General features: G+C 45.1%; 2 protein-coding genes across 2 annotated transcripts in view; one reads left to right on the forward strand and one right to left on the reverse strand.

The window, feature by feature from the left end:
• The window catches only part of LOC119361051, a 16,133-nt gene extending 5,894 nt beyond the window's left edge, over window positions 1-10,239 (reverse strand). The window contains exons 1-4 of the mRNA XM_037626437.1: window positions 7,958-10,239; window positions 3,890-3,969; window positions 1,268-1,333; window positions 753-763 (exon numbers count right to left, since the gene is read on the reverse strand). Of these exons, the coding sequence (XP_037482334.1) occupies window positions 753-763; window positions 1,268-1,333; window positions 3,890-3,969; window positions 7,958-10,133 (2,333 nt within the window). The 5' untranslated portion in view covers window positions 10,134-10,239. The remainder of the gene's footprint in view (window positions 1-752; window positions 764-1,267; window positions 1,334-3,889; window positions 3,970-7,957) is intronic.
• LOC119365190 (protein argonaute 1B) lies at window positions 1-18,564 on the forward strand. The gene is made up of 23 exons (XM_037630800.1): window positions 1-98; window positions 12,079-12,869; window positions 12,950-13,170; window positions 13,245-13,394; window positions 13,476-13,609; window positions 13,892-14,001; window positions 14,081-14,187; window positions 14,279-14,417; window positions 14,539-14,655; window positions 15,072-15,179; window positions 15,271-15,342; window positions 15,957-16,079; window positions 16,183-16,348; window positions 16,424-16,545; window positions 16,618-16,755; window positions 16,861-17,003; window positions 17,086-17,148; window positions 17,217-17,280; window positions 17,388-17,523; window positions 17,631-17,704; window positions 17,776-17,870; window positions 17,952-17,983; window positions 18,074-18,564. Exons 2-23 carry the CDS (start codon window positions 12,087-12,089, stop codon window positions 18,274-18,276), a joined length of 3,300 nt encoding a protein of 1,099 aa, XP_037486697.1. The 5' UTR covers window positions 1-98; window positions 12,079-12,086; the 3' UTR covers window positions 18,277-18,564.
• The last annotated feature ends 781 nt before the right edge of the window (window positions 18,565-19,345 follow it).

Genomic DNA, 19,345 nt, shown 5'->3' on the forward strand with positions numbered 1-19,345 from the left:
TTGCTTGCTCAGGTATCGACCCCCGCTCTCTGGATCGGTTCCTTTCTCCGGCTTGTTTCGCTAGCTTTTTGCGCCGTTCGCCGAGCTTGCTTGCTCAGGTATCGACCCCCGCTCTCTGGATCGGTTCCTTTCTCCGGCTTGTTTCGCTAGCTTTTTGTGGGCGCGTCCGTGTTCCGTCGATTGGGAGGCGATTGTGGAATCGCGCCCGTGTCGGTGTATATGTCAATTTTGAAAGGGTTTTGTTGGAAGTGAATTTGAGAGGTTTTCGTTCGATTTCGGTGGTGTTTGTCGCCGGATTCCGGCGGATCTAGCTTGGGGTGATCTGATCCCATGCTTTTCGCCCCCGCTAAGCTCTCATGCGGCATGCGATGTGTGCCACATTTCCCCTTAATTTTGGAGCGCGTACACTTTTGTTTGGTTCTGTATATTATTGCTCATGCGACAATTTCAGACTGGTTATTTGCGTGCTTAATGCTGTAGCTCTGCATAGTGTTGTTAATCGGGGTATAGAGGGTTGTTTTCGTTCTTGTTTTCAGTTACTAAGCATAACTGATCGTGTAGCTTGTTTAAACGCGTCATCAAGTCGGGATGAACTGCAGCCTCATAAGAACGCGTTTCTGCTCTAGACTTCAGGTTGAGGCAAAGTGTTTCCCAGTGGGCTGCTGTACCCTGTACCTTCGTTAGACGGCAAAGAATATAGCATCTCCTACGATACTGGGAAAATTTGTGTTCGTGGTGCGTTGATAACTTACTGGAAGTTGTCCTAGAAATGACGTTAGCAAAACAATCATAAATCCTTATGGTCCTAAGAATAAGAATGTCCTCATTATGTGCTGTAGTGGTGGTGTTCAATATCGAGTCCTACATATTTCATCTATTGCATACAAACTGTTTCTTTTTCGTATAGATGCTTCTGGGCTTTAATACAGCTCCATCATTCATTTGCCCACTTCTTTGTGGTGCTGCTGTTTATTCAAAGGATATAATCTACTAGATTTATTTTATTCTCAGCTAGTCAGACTAACACAGAGGTTCAAATGAAAGTATGGTTGTTTCTGTTAATTGTACAGAAAGTGTTTTCTCATTGTGCGTCCACGTGTTTGAGGACATCACTTGGATTGGGTATATCAACTTGTCAGTAAATACTGAGAAATGATTTAAATAATATTGATATTGGTTTTGCCAGAAGGCTTGAAAACGAATACTTTAACTCTGGACGGTTATGTTGCAATTACGTCTGAAATTGCTATGAGCCTATGAGCAGTACCTCTCTTTCAGCGCGGAACTCTGTCTTGCTTTGTTTTAGCGATAAAACCATGGTGGGGCTCCCACCCTGCCATTCTAGAAAAATTAGGGGAACATGAGGCAGCTATGACTTGGATGATATGTTATTGCATTCACTTTGGTAACCTTTTCTTCTCCTGTCTGGCGAGTATTTAAATAATCTGTTATAGATTTCTGGACATGACATATTACATGGTTGGAGGCTATCCCACCATAACAGCTGGAAACCCTAAACCCGTGATACTGACTCTAGTGTACGCTATTTATTTGTAACTTTTTGTTCTCATTTATTCCATCCAAGTTTTATTATTTTTTATTGTTGATAATATTAGCTGTGGTTCAAATTCCTTCTCTGAGTTTATTTCGATGTTTGCTATATATAGAGGACTCCTTAATTATTTTTAGATAATTCTCAATAGAACTCATTAATTATCTTTAGATACCTCAAATACGAGCAGTATGAAGAAAGTCTGTATATACATCCTTGTTTTTCTTTTTTGCATTTTATGAACAGAAAATCAGTATATATGCACTCATTTTTTTCTCCGTACTACTCACTTTGGGGTATTTAGTACTTGCAAATGAAATATATTTAAAATAATAAGGGAACTCACTTTTGGACATGTAGCAATTACAAATGAAATATATTAAAAATAATAAAGAGATATAATCGATTCACCTACCTCTTTATCATTCTCAATGTAACTCATTAATCATTCTTAGCTACTTCATACGAGTAGTATGAAGAAAATCAGTACTCGTCCTTAGTTTATGCATTTTACCCTTTTTATGCACAAAAAGCAGTATGTATGCCAAAACTAAGTATATCAGCAAATTATGTTATATGCACACTCATTTGTTTTCCATATAACCCACTTTGGGGCATCTAGTAATTACTAATGAAATATAATATGGCAATAAAGAGGTATAATTCATCTATGAGGTATATGAGAAGCGGATCATACTCCCGGAGTGTAGAATCATTTCTGTATGCATATATATATGTGTGCTTGTGTGTGTGTGTATTACATGCCTACTCTAGATTAATATAGCTCACTATTTTCTCATTTTGCTATGGAAATAAGTATTATATCAAAACAACAACATCTATAGCTTATGCGATAGCCAGCTACAACTGCAATATTCTCAATTGAACATTCCTACCCCTGAATGCCATGGACCACATTTTAAAGCCTTATTTATTGTGAATTTGTGATTGCTATGGACCTCATACTAGTAGTATGAAGAATATCTGTACTCATCCTTAATTTATGCATTTTACCCTTTTTATGCACAGAAAGCAGTATATACACCAAAACTAAGTATATCAACAAATTGTATTAAGTATGCACACTCATTTTTTCCTCTCCATATAACCCACTAAGAGAATATCACATGGAAACCAAGTTTCGGTGGAAACCGGTGAAAACCACGTGGAAATGATGTTTCGAAGTTTCGAAAAAATCTCAAAAAAATACGAGGTCTTAAGAGTGTGATGTTCTATTAGTATGTGAAATTTTCAAGTTCAAATAGGTATAAAAAGACAAAAGCAGCAATGAATAGTGTCAAACAGTAAACGTCACTATTCATGACTGAATTTGTTTTTCCCATAGCTCGTAAATGGTAATGTGTTTGAACCGTCTTAACATCCCATATTTTTCCAGATTTTTTCCGAACTTCCATAAGTGGTTTCCACGAAGTTTTCTTTGAAACTTGGTGGTTTCCATGTGATATTCTCTCTAACCCATTTTGGCGCATCTAGTAATTACCAATGAAATATCACCTTTGTCCCAAATTACTTGTCTTAGATTTGTCTAGATATGGATGTATCTAGAGTTCTAGACACGTTCAGTGTTAGATACACCCGTATGTAGACAAATCTAAGACAAGTAATTCGGGACGTAGGGAGTATAATAAAGCAATAAAGAGGTATAATTCATCTATTAGGTATATGAGAAGCGGATCATACTACCAGGAGTGTAGAATCATTTTTGTATATATATATGCGTGCTTTTGCGTGTGCGTGTGTGTGTATTACATGCCTACTCTATAGATTAATATAGCTCACTATTTTCTCATTTTGCTATGGCAAAATAAGTATTATATCAAAACAACAACATCTAGCATAGATTATGGGATAGCCAGCTACAGCTGCAATATTTCCAATTGAATATTCCTACCCCTGAATGCCATGGACCACATTTTAAAACCTTATTTATTGTGATTGTTAATTTACAATCTGAATCTTTTTAACATTTGTCAGCAGTTTTTTTTACTATGTTATGGCTGCATGTTAACCTAGTCCTTATTGTTTTCGTTGATATAAGCTTAGTTTTACTTCCTATTTTTTTTTTTTTTTGAAAAGGGGTGCAACCCCAGCCTCTGCATCAATAAGATGCATACGGCTCATAATATTAAAATAGAGAGTGTCACAAAGTCTTCAGCAGGTTTAAAGTAAAAAAGACGACAAGCCGCTCAGACGAGCGTAAACATAAAGCCACAACCGGCTGGCAAAAAATAGGAGCACTACATGCCTATCCTATTACTTGACCGCCATCCAAACCGGTTGAAAATAACCCGAGCTACCATCTCCCATCGGGTAGACGCAGTAGCCAAATGCCCCCTGTCCTCCATCGGAGTGAGTAGCGACCACATACGGATCAACGCTGTGGCCCTGAAGATAACCTGCAAAAAATGAAAGTTCGTTGCTCTGTTAAAAACCAAATCATTTCTGCAGTTCCATACTGCCCATAACAAGGCACACGCGCCAACACGAATGAGTCTTGCTAAAACCAAGTCTACCCCATCAAGCCATGTTCCAAACAACATATTGATAGAAGTAGGTGGAATAATATTGAAGGCAATATGAATCGAACGCCAAAGAAGCTTAGCCAGTGGACAATCCAGAAAGAGGTGCCTGATAGTTTCATTACAATCGCAGAAACTACATCTAGCAGAACCCACCCAATTGCGTTTTGCCAGATTATCCTTTGTCAAAATTACTTTTTTATGCACAAACCACATAAACACTTTAATTCGCAAAGGTACCTTAACTTTCCAGACATGTCTGGAGCAAGGAATGACACTAGTATTAATGACATCCAGATACATGGATTTAACCGAGAACCTACCGTCCTTTCTCAATTTCCAAAACAACCTATCTGGATCCTGAGACAGTTGGACATCCATCAGCCGTCGTACAAGATGAAGCCATGCCTCCCATCGTTCACCCACTAGTGTCCTCCGGAAGCTAATATTGAGAGGCGTTGACTGTAAGACATTTGCAACGTATACTTCTCGACGTTGAACAATGTTATACAGTGTGGGATATTGACGTGCCAGAGGTGTTTCTCCTAGCCACGTATCCTCCCAGAACCTCGTAGTAGCTCCATCACCAACTAAGATTTTTGTCCTGTTAAAGAAGAGGGGCTTGACTCTCATCAACCCTTTCCAAAACGGTGAATCAGTTGGGCGCACCGTCACCTGAGCTAAAGTTTTTGACTGAAGATACTTATTACGCAGAATTTGTGCCCAAGTAGCCTCTGTCTCGGATGAAAGTTTAAAAAGCCACTTGCTAAGGAGACATCTATTCTTGATCTCTAGATTTTCAATGCCTAGACCGCCTTGGTCCTTGGGCCTACAGATGATGTCCCATTTGGCAAGCCTATACTTACGTTTCAACTCATCGTTTTGCCAAAAAAACCGGGATCGATAAAAGTCTAATCTCTTCCTAACCCCCACCGGGATCTCAAAGAAGGATAGAAGAAACATAGGCATACTTGTGAGAACCGAATTAATCAAAATTAATCGACCTCCATATGACATGAGCTTCCCTTTCCAACAGCTTAGTTTCTTTTCAAAACGATCCTCAATACACTTCCACTCCTTGTTCGTAAGCTTACGATGATGAATGGGAATGCCCAAGTAAGTAAACGGTAGTGAACCCAACTCGCATCCGAACAATTGCTTATACGCCACCTGGTCCTCAGTAGCTCTTCCAACGCAAAACAATTCGCTCTTGTGGAAGTTAATCTTGAGTCCAGACAATTGTTCAAATAAGCACAGCACAAGCTTCATATTCCTAGCTTTCACCAAGTCATGCTCCATAAAGATGATCGTATCATCGGCATACTGCAAAATGGATATACCTCCATCAACTAGGTGCGGAACCAAGCCCGAAACCTGCCCCGCCTCCTTGGCCCGGCCTATTAAAATAGATAGCATATCAGCTACTATGTTAAATAAGATCGGTGACATTGGATCCCCCTGTCTTAGGCCTTTATGTGTCTGGAAATAGTGACCTATATCGTCATTCACTTTAATCCCTACACTCCCTTTTTGCGTAAAGGAATCAATTTGGTCGCGCCATGCCTTGTCGAATCCTTTCATACGCAACGCCTGATGAAGGAAAGGCCATTTGACTTTATCGTATGCTTTTTCGAAATCCACTTTAAAAACCACCCCATCAAGTTTTTTTGAGTGAATTTCGTGGAGCGTTTCATGCAAGACGACCACCCCTTCAAGGATATTTCTATCCGGCATGAAAGCAGTCTGGGACGGTTGCACCATCGTATGCGCTATCTGCGTGAGTCGGTTCGTCCCAACCTTAGTGAAAATTTTGAAACTTACATTAAGCAAACAAATGGGTCTGAACTGCTCAATGCGAATAGCCTCTGTCTTCTTAGGAAGAAGAGTTATTGTTCCAAAATTAAGCTTGAATAAATGAAGCTGACCATTAAACAATTCATGAAACATGAGCAACAGGTCATGTTTAATGAAATGCCAGCACTTTTTGTAGAACTCCGCCGGAAACCCATCTGGTCCTGGCGCTTTATTATTATTCATTTGTGCAATGGCCTCATACACCTCCTTCTCCGTGAAAGGGGCAGTCAAAATCTCATTCTCTTCCGTCTGAAGTTGGGGAACATCCTCAACTCTTGACTCATCCAAAGACACAAAACTCCGTTCCGGAGGTCCAAATAACTGCTTATAGTAGTTGGTAATGTAAACTTTCAGGTTTTCCTGACCAACTATCGTTCCTTCATCTTGTTCTAATTGAAAAATTCTCTTCTTACGATGCTTTCCGTTAGCAATCATATGAAAGAATTGGGTATTATCCTCACCTTGGACAACCTTGCGAACCTTAGCTCTGAGAGCCCACTTCAATTCCTCCTCACGGAGAAGCGCTTTCAGCCTTAGCTCGGCCTCCAATTTAGACTCCAACTCTCTGGTATCTAAAAGAGAGGTTTCAGCTTTTAACTCTAGGGTGTGAATCATCATAAGGAGCCTTTCCTTCTCCGCCTTATAAATTCCGTTCGTATGCTTAGCCCATCCACGAAGGAACCTTCGCAGATGACGAATCTTGCATTGCCACCGCTCCATGGGTGACCTTCCCCCCCAGTCTTTAGCCCACTCTCTAGCCAACAGATCGATAAATCCTTCTCTTTCAAACCAAGCAAGTTCGAAAGAGAAAATATTCTTATTACCCAAATGAGTTGGGGCCCCTGAGTCCACTAATAGCGGTGTGTGATCCGAGATACCTCGTGTCAACGCCTGCACCGTTACCAGAGGAAACTTCTGTTCCCACTCAACACTTGCCAGAACACGGTCCAACTTCTCAAACGTCGGAACCGGTAATGAGTTTGCCCAAGTGAATTTCCTACCCGAAAGCTCTATCTCTCTGAGGTCCAAGCTCTCTATGATAGTATTGAACATAAAGGACCATCTGCCGTCAAAGTTGTCATTATTCTTTTCTTCCTTTCTTCGAATAATGTTAAAGTCACCTCCCACTAAGACAGGTAGTTGCTCATTCCCGCAAACTCGGACTAAGTCCGCCAGGAAATCTGGTTTAAGTTCGGGTTGCGCAGCCCCATAGACTGCCACCAAAGCCCAATCAAAACCATCAGCTTTCGTTCTTACCCTAAACTTAACCGCAAATTCACCCATCACTACACTCCGAACCTCCAACGAATCGCACTTAACCCCGAGTAGAACCCCACCGGATCTTCCTCGAGGTGGGAGACAATGCCAATCAAAGTCTACCCCCCCTGCTAAGGTGCTAAGAAACTGTGCTGAAAAATTACCTCGTCCAGTTTCGGACAAAGCAATAAAGTCTAAGTGATGTTCAATAGAAGCTTCTGCTAGAAAACGTCTTTTAGCCAAGTCTTTAAGACCTCTGCTGTTCCAAAAAATGCCTTTCATAATTCATCATGAAATTTTTTGGAGGTACGGATCCTAGCACTTCTACGCACAGCCGACACCGGATAAACCTTACGTTTCCAGGTCCTCTTAGGCTTAACCCCACCATCAATAGATTCAACACACTCGGAAAGAGGCTCTACGGCCACAGGCACCACCTCTAGGTTTGTGGTTACCGGAGAGGTATACTCATCCTCCTCCTCCGTCACCTGGACCGCAGGATCAAGATCAGCACACAAGCTATCAAGAACCCTAACCCCTAGCTTGTCAATCTCTGACTCATTCATCGGTTTTACTGCAGCTATGTTACGAATCAATTCTAACGCATGTTCAGCTTCCAAGTCTAGCATCTCATTAACCGATTTAGAGATCTCTAGATCATCGTTACCAAGAGACACTCCTATTTGGTTTGCATTATGAACAATCTCTTCATTGGTAAAATGCATAATAGAATTAGACTTATTAACTGACATACCAGTTGTAGTCTCGACGTCCCGCAGCTTGGCCGCTCTCAACGCGCACCTCAGCTGCATGTCATCAACATCGGAGTGCTCCTGTAGTCTCCCGCTGACCCGTCTCCCTACAGAGACCGGGTCCGGGATCCCACCGAACGCGATGACCTCGTCGCGCGAAGTAGCGGTAGGGGAAGAGCCTCCTGCCCGTCCCACAGCCGCAGTGGCCATCACCGAGGCCACCGGAGCAGCCACCAGAGATGCCGAATCCTCCAACTCGCGGACCTCCTCGCGCGAAGTAGCGCTAGGGGAAGAGCCTCCTGCCCGTCCCCCAGCCGCTAAGACCATCACCGGAGCCGCCGGAGCAGCCACCCGAGATGACGAAGTATCCACCTCGCCGATGCTCGTGCCCAAAGAAAAAGGCGCTGCCGGTTCCGCAGGAAGCGCACCCACCAGGCTGCCTTCCAGTGCCACCGCAGGAGAAAGGGCGGCCTCCTGCGCACCCGTTTCCCTGCCATCCGGGGACCTCTCCAGTGGGGCCGCGCCGCCCCCAGTCTCCGGCCACATCAAGGACCCAGAAGGTCTAGCCTCCTGCAAGTCCGCTCGTCCCGCAGCGACCGGCTCCGCCACGATCGCCATGGCCGAAGGCGAGCGAGGGACAGACGACGGGGCCTGCTGCCCCACCTCATCAGTGTGGTCGACCGACCTCCCCACACATAATCTAAGTCTTGGACTCGGAGGACCAGCCCTAACACTCGACAATCTCGGCGGCGCCGAGAAGGCCCCAAGAGAACCCAGCTGAAGCGTGGTAGTTGGTATCGTGGAGGACGGCCCAACAGGAGTGGAGTCGGCATTCTCCGACTGCCCCGACGGTCCCAAAGCCTTATCCTCATTACTCTTAGCATTGTCATCCCTGGTACCTGAACCCCCACCTCCCTCAGAAGTGTCCATGGGATTGTCATCCTCAAACTCATTGAAAAGATCAGGATCCTCATAGTGCACGTCCAACTGATACAGAACGCCTGCGTAAGTCCAAGGCACCACGTCTGGCAAGTACTGAATATTGGCGACACTAACTAGCAGCCGTGCGACCCCATGAGCCCGAGTGAACTGCATATCCACCTGCTCGGTCTTACCTATCAGCGACCCCAGACTCCATGTCACTAGAAAGCTGTCCAAAGGATCAGACGGGGCACCAGAGAAACGAACCCAAATCTGAGTTAAAGGTGTGCCCTGTGGTTCTTTCTTTTTCCACTCATCGAACGCCAGCACAAAGCTAGTGCCTGTGACCCTGCTCATACCAAACTTGAGAATCCTCACCTGATCCTCCTTAGAAGGGAAGTCCACTTTATACGAATTATCAGAGAGCTTAAGTAATGACCACTGAAAATTACCCGGAGCTAGCTCTCTCAACTGCTGAATAATCTGTGCTTCAGTCAAAGGCCCGTGGACCACCTTCACAACACCGGGGAAGGAGGTTTCCACTATGGGCGCGGAAGGTTCCGCAGACGGAGATTCAAAAAACATCAACTCGGAGCAACACACCCCGTATATCTGGACGGATGGTTTTGGCCCCAACATCAGAGGACAGTCAGCCGCTGTGTGATTAGGCTTCCGGCAAAGATCACAAAGCTCCGCCGTACACTGGACCAAAAAGTGCCCCGGTTCCCCACACCGGAAACAAGTGAGCTTTTTCTTCTTAGCCGCCCACTTAGACAATTTGTCACTCTCGACCTTGTCAGAACCGTGCTCGGAAACAGTATCCTCAGTCTGCATAGGCTCAGGCAGCGAGACTGAAGCCAAAGCCTGCACCGTCTCCACTGCCACCTGGGGTAACTCTGATGCACCCTCCGCGACCTCCGTCACTGTAGCCGTCCTAGCATACCGAGTCTGATTAAACCTGCGGTTACCGCCCCGACCTCCACGGAAGCGCCCGCGAAAAGCACGGTTGGGACCGGGAGCTCCCTCGACAAAGTTCCCGGTCGGTCCTTGGAAACCATTGTTACTCTGTCCCTTGTCCACCCGAGCATATCCTCGGTCTCCACCGGTTGAGGAAGAGCCCCTGTGCAACCCAGCACCATAAGCATCGCATCCGTCGTCGCCCCACTGACCGCGCGGTGGGTTTCGATCATCTCCCGCCGACGCGCTCGAGCCGTTGCGAGTGGAGTTTTGAGCACCAGAGCCCGGAGCTGCCGCCATTTGCCTCGGCCATGGTCTCTGCGTTGTTGTCACCTCGGCCCTGGGAACCGGCACCGGTGGTGGCCGCGGACCGGCAGTAGGCGGAGGTACCGGTCCTCGCGGAGGAGCTGGCGCCCTAGGCATAAGCGCGGTTCCCCCCCAGCCGCCGTCTGGGTCGGCGCCCGTATCGGAGGCGGCGCAGGTCCCCTGGGGGCTGGCGTAACCGCACCTCTGGGCGGCCTCGCACCAGGCGCCGCCCTAGCCAAGACCGGCGCCGGCAGCTCCGCTGCCCCGGCCGAAGCTCCTGGGGTAGCGACATTTTTCGCCGCCGGCGGCGGAAGTTTTGGCGGCATCGCGCCGCTAGCTGTTGTTTCCGCAAGATCGGGTTGCCGAGAGCCTCGCCTGACTCGGTCCCGAACTGACGAAGGAAATCCCACCCGACCGCCGCGGCGAACCCTAGCTAGAATAACGCCTCGACAGGGATACGATCGTGCATGTGGCAGCTCGCGATCCGACGCAATCACATGCACGAAGGCCTCTACCGGTTTTGCCTGGGCTTCCAGCCCCGCTAATCCCGGCCCACAGTCCACGGACTGAAAAACATCAATCTTTGCTGCTGTCGATGGGCCCGTATCGTGGCCCACAATGTCGAGCCCGTCAGCACCCAGCAAGGACATCAAACGCGTGATCCGATCCGCCCGAATCACGGACGAACGGCCGGTCGCCGGCTCCGGCCTCGGCGGCGCCGGAGGCCGCCGCCCCTTGTTCTTCTTCCTGGTCACTAGGGTCCAATCATCCGGAATGAAATCAGACAAAGTGACCGTTTTCCTCATGATCTTCGGGATTGGACCGCACCATGGCTTCAAGCCCGGCTTCGATTTTTGAATTGGAGGGATGCGCTGAACGGGCGTAATCGCTGTGGACGAACGAGCACTCGGCGAGGCGATTTTCACCGCAGCATCCTGCGTGGTTGATCCACCCTCGGCCTGGTCCTCGTCGTCACTGTCAATGAGCGCCCAAAACCTCCCTCCCGGTTTCACATGAACCATCGGCTCCGCCAGATCGATCACCTCCGGTGATCCCATTTGAACATCCACCTGCATGCACTCACAAACAACTACATCATATAAATCGAGCGTGAATCTGGAACCAACCTCAATCTTGCCGTCGTCCGGAAGATAGTCGCCAGCGAGGACGTCGTTGTCCAGATCTAGGAGCGCCATCCATCTCGAACGTGGAGAGAAACGAAGGCGTCCTTCGATCCAGCTGTTGTAGTTGATCCCCTCAGAAAACTTCGCCCGCCATTGAACCAGACTGCATTCATTTCGACCGATCTCGTCGCCTTGGGCTTCAGTCGATCCTCCCTTCTCCTCCGTTCTGCCCGACGGCGCCGCCACCGAGGTACTAGGAGGAATCTGTTGGATCTCAGGCGCCGAGGAGAGATGGAAGGGCGGTGGCGAAGATCCGGTCCTCGCCGTCAGCAAGCCATTGGAGACGCCCTCCGAGTCGCCCCCCACATCGCCCTCCGCATCGCCCGCTTCGCCATCCATGTCATGCCTTACTTCCTATTAACCGAAAAATTTATTGAGGTCTTCTTTAAAAATTATAGTAATGTGTGCCCAAACCCTCTTGTGCATCACCCATTCAATTTCTTTTTCTTTTTAAGACTTGAATTGATTATACCTTGTCTTGGTTGATAAGCTGCTCCTGTTTGTGAGGTAGAAGTATATACGATCAGAGGATACAGTCAAATTGTAGGTGTTGGATTACATGTTTAGACTATGTGATGTCGTATATGCACTTCCTAGAGTGTAAATTGAGAAATGCACCCATTCCGTTTCTCTTGTTAGGTTTATGCTTGATTCTAATATTCCATCATTCTACATGAAGTTATACTTGATATGTTTTAGTCTTGATACTTTACATTCTCATGATCTTACATTTTGGTGCTCTCTTGTCTTAGCAGCGGCCATCATGGTTAGGAAGAAAAGAACTGGTCCTGGCAGCCCTGGAGAGAGTTCTGGGGAAGCTTCAGGAGCTTCTGGGCAGGGTTCCTCGCAGCGAGCTGAGAGAGCTCCTCAACAGCATGGTGGAGGACGTGGTGTGGCACCTCAACAGCATGGCCGTGGTGGGGGGCAACACCAGGGCCGCGGTGGGCACTATCAGGGCCATGGATCAGCTTCACACTATCCAGGTGGTGGCCCACCTGAATATCAACAGCGTGACTATCAGGGGCGGGGACATCCAGGTGGTGGTCCACCTGAATATCAACATCGTGACTATCAGGGGCGTGGACATCCGGGGGGTGGCCCACCTGAATATCAACCACGTGACTATCAGGGACGTGGCGGTCCACGCCCCAGAGGTGGTGGAGTGCCGCAGCCATACTATGGCGGGCATAGGGGAGGTAGTGCTGGACGTAACGTTCCTCCAGGTCCATCAAGAACAGTTCCCGAGCTGCACCAAGCCCCGTATGTCCAATATCAAGCCCCGGTGGTTTCACCATCCGCATCAGGAGCTGGCTCATCCTCTCAGCCTGTGTCAGAGGTGAGCAGTGGACAAGTCCAGCAACAGTTTCAGAAACTTGCGATTGTTGATCAAAGTTCAACAAGCCAATCCAGTCAACTGGCACCAGCATCAAGCAAATCAGTTAGATTTCCATTGCGCCCTGGAAAGGGTACACATGGAGATAGGTGTGTCGTGAAGGCAAACCATTTCTTTGCTGAGCTCCCTGATAAAGACCTTCACCAATATGATGTATGCCCTTTACATGAAGTTCTTTTTCCCCGCTGCAGTTATTATTTTGTAAATTTTGATCGACAATCTTGTTTTGTCAGGTCTCCATAACTCCAGAGATTACATCACGTGGTGTCAATCGTGCTGTGATGGCAGAACTTGTTAGGCTCTATAGACATCCTCAATTGGATGGACGCCTACCTGCGTATGATGGAAGGAAGAGCCTATATACAGCTGGGCCATTGCCATTTCCTTCAAAGACATTTGAAATTACTCTGCATGACGAAGAAGAAAGCCTTGTTGGTGGTCAAGTCGCACCAAGGTATGCTGTTGCTGTGATATTTGTACTTCATTGTGTTCATAGTAGTTCTGTACTGACATTCCTTTTGTTTTAAGGCGTGAGAGACAATTCAGGGTGGTGATCAAATTTGCTGCTCGTGCTGATCTCCACCATTTGGCTATGTTCCTAGCTGGAAGGCAACCTGATGCACCTCAAGAAGCTCTTCAGGTGCTTGACATTGTGCTGCGTGAACTGCCTACTGCCAGGTATCCTTTAGCAAACCATGTCTTGTTTTATTGTTTGTCTGGCTGTATGGGTCATAATTTCCATGTGTTTTTCTTCTGTAGGTATTCTCCAGTTGGCCGGTCATTTTATTCTCCGAACTTAGGGAGACGTCAGAAACTTGGTGATGGTTTGGAAAGCTGGCGTGGATTTTACCAAAGTATAAGACCTACACAGATGGGGCTTTCGCTGAATATTGGTTAGATATCCCTCTCATGTTTTTTTTACATCAGTGTCACTGTTCATCTGTTGTTTTATTAGTTGTGATGAATGTGTGGTGGGTGGCCCAAAGTAATACTCCTGCCGTCCCAAGATAAGTGTCGCTGATTTAGTATAAAGTCAGTACAAAGTTGTACTAAATCAACGACACTTATTTTGGGATGGAGTACATAACGTTCCACTTTACAAGCATCTTAGTGGAGGTTACATATTGGGAGGGGTCTTGCTGACATAATGATTTATATGGTGTTTATTCTTGCAGATATGTCTTCTACTGCATTTATTGAGCCTCTTCCTGTGATTGATTTTGTTGCTCAGCTTCTGAGCAGAGACATCTCAGTTAGACCCCTATCTGATTCAGATCGTGTGAAGGTTTGATTCATCACTTGTTTCACTGTTTTTAACGGATTTGCTTTATGCTGAGTTACCATAATTATCCCCCCTCCCGCAGATTAAAAAAGCCCTAAGAGGTGTAAAGGTTGAGGTTACACATCGAGGAAACATGCGTAGGAAATACCGTATATCTGGACTAACTTCACAAGCAACACGAGAGCTATCGTATGTGCTTCTTCCCTCGCTTTATACACCAAACTCTTTATGCTCTTGTTCGTTCGTTGGCGATTGATTTCCTGTTGGTTTCATGTGGTAGATTCCCTGTTGATGATCGTGGTACTGTGAAGACTGTGGTGCAATACTTCCTGGAGACCTATGGTTTTAATATTCAGCACACAACTCTACCTTGCTTGCAAGTGGGCAATCAGCAAAGGCCTAATTATCTTCCTATGGAGGTTACTATCTTGAACAATCTCGCTTGCATTGATTTTGAAAATGATATGTTCATCTATGTGCTACATCCAGTCTCAGCATCTTGTCGAGTTGTTCAATGAGTTTATCACTCTGAAATATCAGGTTTGTAAGATTGTTGAAGGACAACGTTACTCGAAACGACTGAATGAGAAACAGATAACTGCTCTACTGAAAGTGACTTGCCAGCGCCCTCAAGAGCGTGAGAAGGACATCTTGCAGGTGATTGTTCATTATATTATTTCTGATGCAAGCTGTTATAATTGCTGTTACAAAATTGCCTTATGACATGCTGTGCCTAACTGCCTATCACTTGCTATTTTTTGTGCGTTGCTGCTTGGTGTTCTCCTCAGTTTGACAAAAAAAATTCCACTTTGATGTATTCAATCCACACTATTGCAATCAAATAATCTATAAAGTTATAAAGTTCTTGGAATTCCTCCACAAGGCCAAAACCACAGTTTTTTGGGAAGATAACTATCTATGAGGCTATGAGCCATTTATCTGAACTGTTCTTTTATCTGTATTATTGATTACATTCTAGTACACTACCCACCGATTCACTTTAATCTGCACCAGCTGACTACATTTAAACTGGACTTTCTAAATCTCTTCTCTCGCTTTTCATATTTGACCAGACAGTGCATCACAATGCATACTATGAAGATCCATATGCACAGGAATTTGGCATAAAAATTGATGAGCGACTTGCATCGGTTGAAGCTCGTGTTCTGCCTCCGCCAAGAGTAAGTCTATTCAGACGTGATTAGACAGCAGTTGACTTACCATATTGGACATACGTTGTGCGTAGCAACTGACTACACCTTCTTTTATTAGCTTAAATACCATGATAGTGGCAGAGAGAAGGATGTCTTGCCCAGGATCGGCCAATGGAACATGATGAACAAGGTACACCTTGATAAAATGTCACCAGAAATTAAAATATTACTCTCACCGTCCCAAGATTCTTGTCTTAGATTTGTTTAGATACAAATGTATCTAGTCACGTTTTAGTGTTAGATACATCCGTATCTAGACAAATCTAAGACAAGAATTTTGGGACGGAGGTAATATCATTTTTGTAAAGGCCTTCAGCTACCTGTTTCCATACCGGGAACAGTAGTGGAGAATCGTACTGCAAGAAATTTGGAACAAAATTATGCTTATATAGATAAAATAACATACAGTACCTAGATTGTCTGCTTCCTTGCAACACACAACTTTGCTAAATACTACACTCAGGAGTTCTATTGATGCTATTTAACTTCATATTCTTGCGTTCATTTCTTCTATCACATTTCCTGAAGACCGTCTAGTTTCACATGTGAACATTTTAAGAGTCTGCATGATTTACCTTAACAACCATATATTATTTTGGTTGGTATCTCTCTGATGTTAGCATTTCTTAAACCTAGATGTACATCTACTTTCTAGGTACTAGTGGCTGTAGTTTTACTGTATATCCCCCCTTTTGTCACGCTATGTTTTATGTAGTTCTGATATGTGTTCATTTTCATTGGTAGAAAATGGTGAACGGTGGTAGGGTCAGTCACTGGGCATGTATAAACTTCTCTCGGAATGTGCAAGATAGTGCTGCCAGGGTTTTTTGCCATGAGCTTGCTATAATGTGCCAAATATCTGGAATGGTATGATCGAGTCATCGAACTAGCTTTCCATAATATATCTGTTCACTTCTCTTATTTTGTATTCTCTCGTGTTAAAATTCTCACTTTCTCTCTCTTTCTTTAGGACTTTGCACCTGAACCTGTGCTGCCCCCACTTACTGCGAGACCTGAACATGTAGAAAGAGCACTAAAGGCGCGTTATCAAGATGCCATGAATATAATCAGACCCCAGGGAAGAGAACTTGACCTGCTAATTGTAATACTGCCTGACAATAATGGTTCTCTTTATGGTATGATCACTTCCAACCGAAATTTAAAGGTTGCCTGGAGGATATTTTTGCTTATTATTTTTCTTTTCCTCCCAGGGGATCTCAAAAGGATTTGCGAGACTGATCTTGGATTGGTATCTCAGTGTTGTCTGACAAAACATGTTTTTAAGATGAGCAAGCAGTATCTTGCAAATGTAGCTCTTAAAATTAATGTTAAGGTATTTGACTGTGCTTCAACAATTCCATCTTTATTGTGCACCTCGGTTGTTATATGTTTTCCTACTTTTTAGGTGGGTGGAAGGAATACTGTACTTGTGGATGCCTTGACAAGGAGGATTCCCCTTGTCAGTGACAGACCAACAATAATCTTTGGTGCTGATGTTACACACCCTCATCCTGGAGAAGATTCCAGTCCTTCCATTGCTGCTGTAAGTGACGTACTGCTACTATGATTTTTTTTGAAGTTATGCTATGATACAATGGACCTGCTAGGTGTAGTGGAAGCTAATCGTGTGCAATATTCTTTCCTTCAGGTGGTTGCTTCCCAAGACTGGCCTGAGGTCACTAAGTATGCAGGATTAGTTAGCGCCCAAGCCCATAGGCAAGAGTTGATACAGGATCTTTTCAAAGTATGGCAAGATCCCCAAAGAGGAACTGTGACTGGTGGCATGATCAAGTACAATCTTTGTAATCTCATGATACATATCATTCCTCTAGTATCTATTGCTGCTAACAGTGTAAATTCTGTTAAATTGCAGGGAGCTTCTCATTTCTTTCAAGAGGGCAACTGGACAGAAACCCCAGAGAATCATATTTTACAGGTTCTTATTCTTGCTTGGGCATGTTTAGTAAACATAATTGTCTGTTATTAAACAATTAGTATTTTCAGGGATGGTGTCAGCGAGGGACAGTTCTATCAAGTTCTTTTGTATGAACTCGATGCCATTAGAAAGGTAGAATTGCTTCGTTCATGCTTTTTTCTTGATAAACTCTGACCAGCCACACTTGTTTGGCAATACTCTGCATATATCTCTAACTGTCATTTCTTAACTACATGTAGGCATGTGCGTCCTTGGAACCCAATTACCAGCCTCCAGTTACTTTTGTAGTCGTCCAGAAGCGTCATCACACCAGGCTCTTTGCTAATAACCACAATGATCAGCGTACTGTTGATAGAAGTGGAAATATACTGCCTGGTTAGTTGTTTGTACACACAAGCTGTTTTGTACACACAAGCTGTTTTCTGCTTAGCTACTCAATTCCGAATCTTACGATTGTGGAATGGACCTCTATCTATTTCTAGGCACTGTTGTTGATTCAAAGATTTGCCATCCGACCGAGTTCGATTTCTACTTGTGTAGCCACGCTGGCATTCAGGTTGGCATTTTATTTGCAGTCTGCATTTTGTCGAATGTTCTGATTGCTGTTTAACTCTTAATTCCTTTCAGGGAACTAGCCGTCCTGCTCATTATCACGTTCTATGGGACGAGAACAAATTCACTGCTGATGAGTTGCAAACTCTAACAAACAACTTGTGCTACACGTAATTTACTGTCTCGAACCTTTTTAGTTAAAATTTACTCCCTCTGTAAAGAAACATAAGACACATTTTCTACTGTTTCAGGTATGCTAGGTGCACCCGCTCTGTATCAATTGGTAAGTCCCAATACGATTCTCATGATTTAAGTGTTGCATTGCACTACCAATGTTTGAAAATTTGACGCTGACTATTGCGTTTGCTTGCAGTGCCTCCAGCATATTATGCACATTTGGCAGCCTTCCGGGCTCGGTTTTACATGGAGCCGGATACCTCTGACAGTGGGTCCATGGCAAGCGGTGCCCGTGGCCCTCCACAGGGTGGACGCAATACCAGGCCGTTTGGGAATGTTGCTGTCAGGCCCCTCCCCGCCCTGAAGGAAAACGTGAAGCGGGTCATGTTTTACTGTTAAGGTCGTGGTGGTTATTGTTCACCCTAATATGCAAACCTGAAGATATTCGACTGAGTTTGGGTGTGTTAAAAGTATTTGCACTGCATTGGTGGCGCTGGGAGAACACCGCCATGCAAACTTTCATTGTTGTACCGTGTGAAACTCTGTGTAACCATCTACCTATCTGTGGTCGTATTTGAACTACCCTGAAATCATTTCTGGTTTGGGAAGGACTTCTACCTGTTAGTTTGAAAGTCTATATGATCATGTTGGGATCTAATGATGCTAAATGTATGTTTATGGCAGCCATCTGCTGGGGTCCTTTTGTTTGTTGACTTACATCTTACATGGTTTCTATTTTCCAGTGTTGCTGCTTAAATGTGAATGATACGGCGACCCAGGTCAGTTTTTCCCTCTTGTGCGATCCATACTTGCAGTTCCTGTTTCAGAATCTGTGCAAGCCCCCCTAGTTTCAGCTTTTGCTCCTACCTGACCAGCTTTTGTTCCTAGTTGTGGATGGCGGTTGCATGCAGCAAGGGTACACCAGTCCTATCATTTGTGCCCTGCTGCGTTGTGATGGTGCGTTCGTAGCTGATGTCTTGCATTCTTCCAAGTCTGCGTTGTAATTCAACTCTACTGCCTACCTGCAACTACAACGTTGACATGCGTGAGCCTTTTGCTGTATTCCAAGTAGCCACCAACAGTGAAATCTAGGATAAAAAGTGAAGACTGTCTTCACTGCAGCAGCACTATGATTAGCCTTCTATCGCGTTCCCTGAAAACTCGAGTCCAGGGGCTTTCAGGTAGGCACCAACCAATGTCGCCATGTCTTGACGAGAACATCGACCAGACCCTTTGCTCGAACTCCTAAAAAAAGGCAGATATCTTCTCACCTGTCTAGCTCAGTTTTTCTTTTGCTGATAACTCTCCGTCTCTTCTCACTTGTACGTCGTTTTAGCAGTCCATTTTGGGAAGTGACTGGGTTGAAGACACGTTTTTTTTAAAAGCTGGAAGTGCTGCCTCTTTATTAAACGTTCTCGGCTACACCCGAGTTCAATGAGTCAAAAATACAACCCGCGGGAACATGAAG

The sequence above is a fragment of the Triticum dicoccoides genome, chromosome 2B (assembly GCF_002162155.2).
Source record: "Triticum dicoccoides isolate Atlit2015 ecotype Zavitan chromosome 2B, WEW_v2.0, whole genome shotgun sequence".
In the NCBI taxonomy this organism is placed as follows: domain Eukaryota; kingdom Viridiplantae; phylum Streptophyta; class Magnoliopsida; order Poales; family Poaceae; genus Triticum; species Triticum dicoccoides.

Excerpts from the sequence above, each read along its gene's own strand:
- LOC119365190 (XM_037630800.1), top strand. The coding sequence starts at position 12,087 with ATGGTTAGGAAGAAAAGAACTGGTCCTGGCAGCCCTGGAGAGAGTTCT. Across the intron at positions 16,756-16,860 it reads CCAGTCCTTCCATTGCTGCT|GTGGTTGCTTCCCAAGACTG; the intron begins GTAAGTGACGTA and ends TCTTTCCTTCAG. Across the intron at positions 17,281-17,387 it reads AACTCGATGCCATTAGAAAG|GCATGTGCGTCCTTGGAACC; the intron begins GTAGAATTGCTT and ends AACTACATGTAG.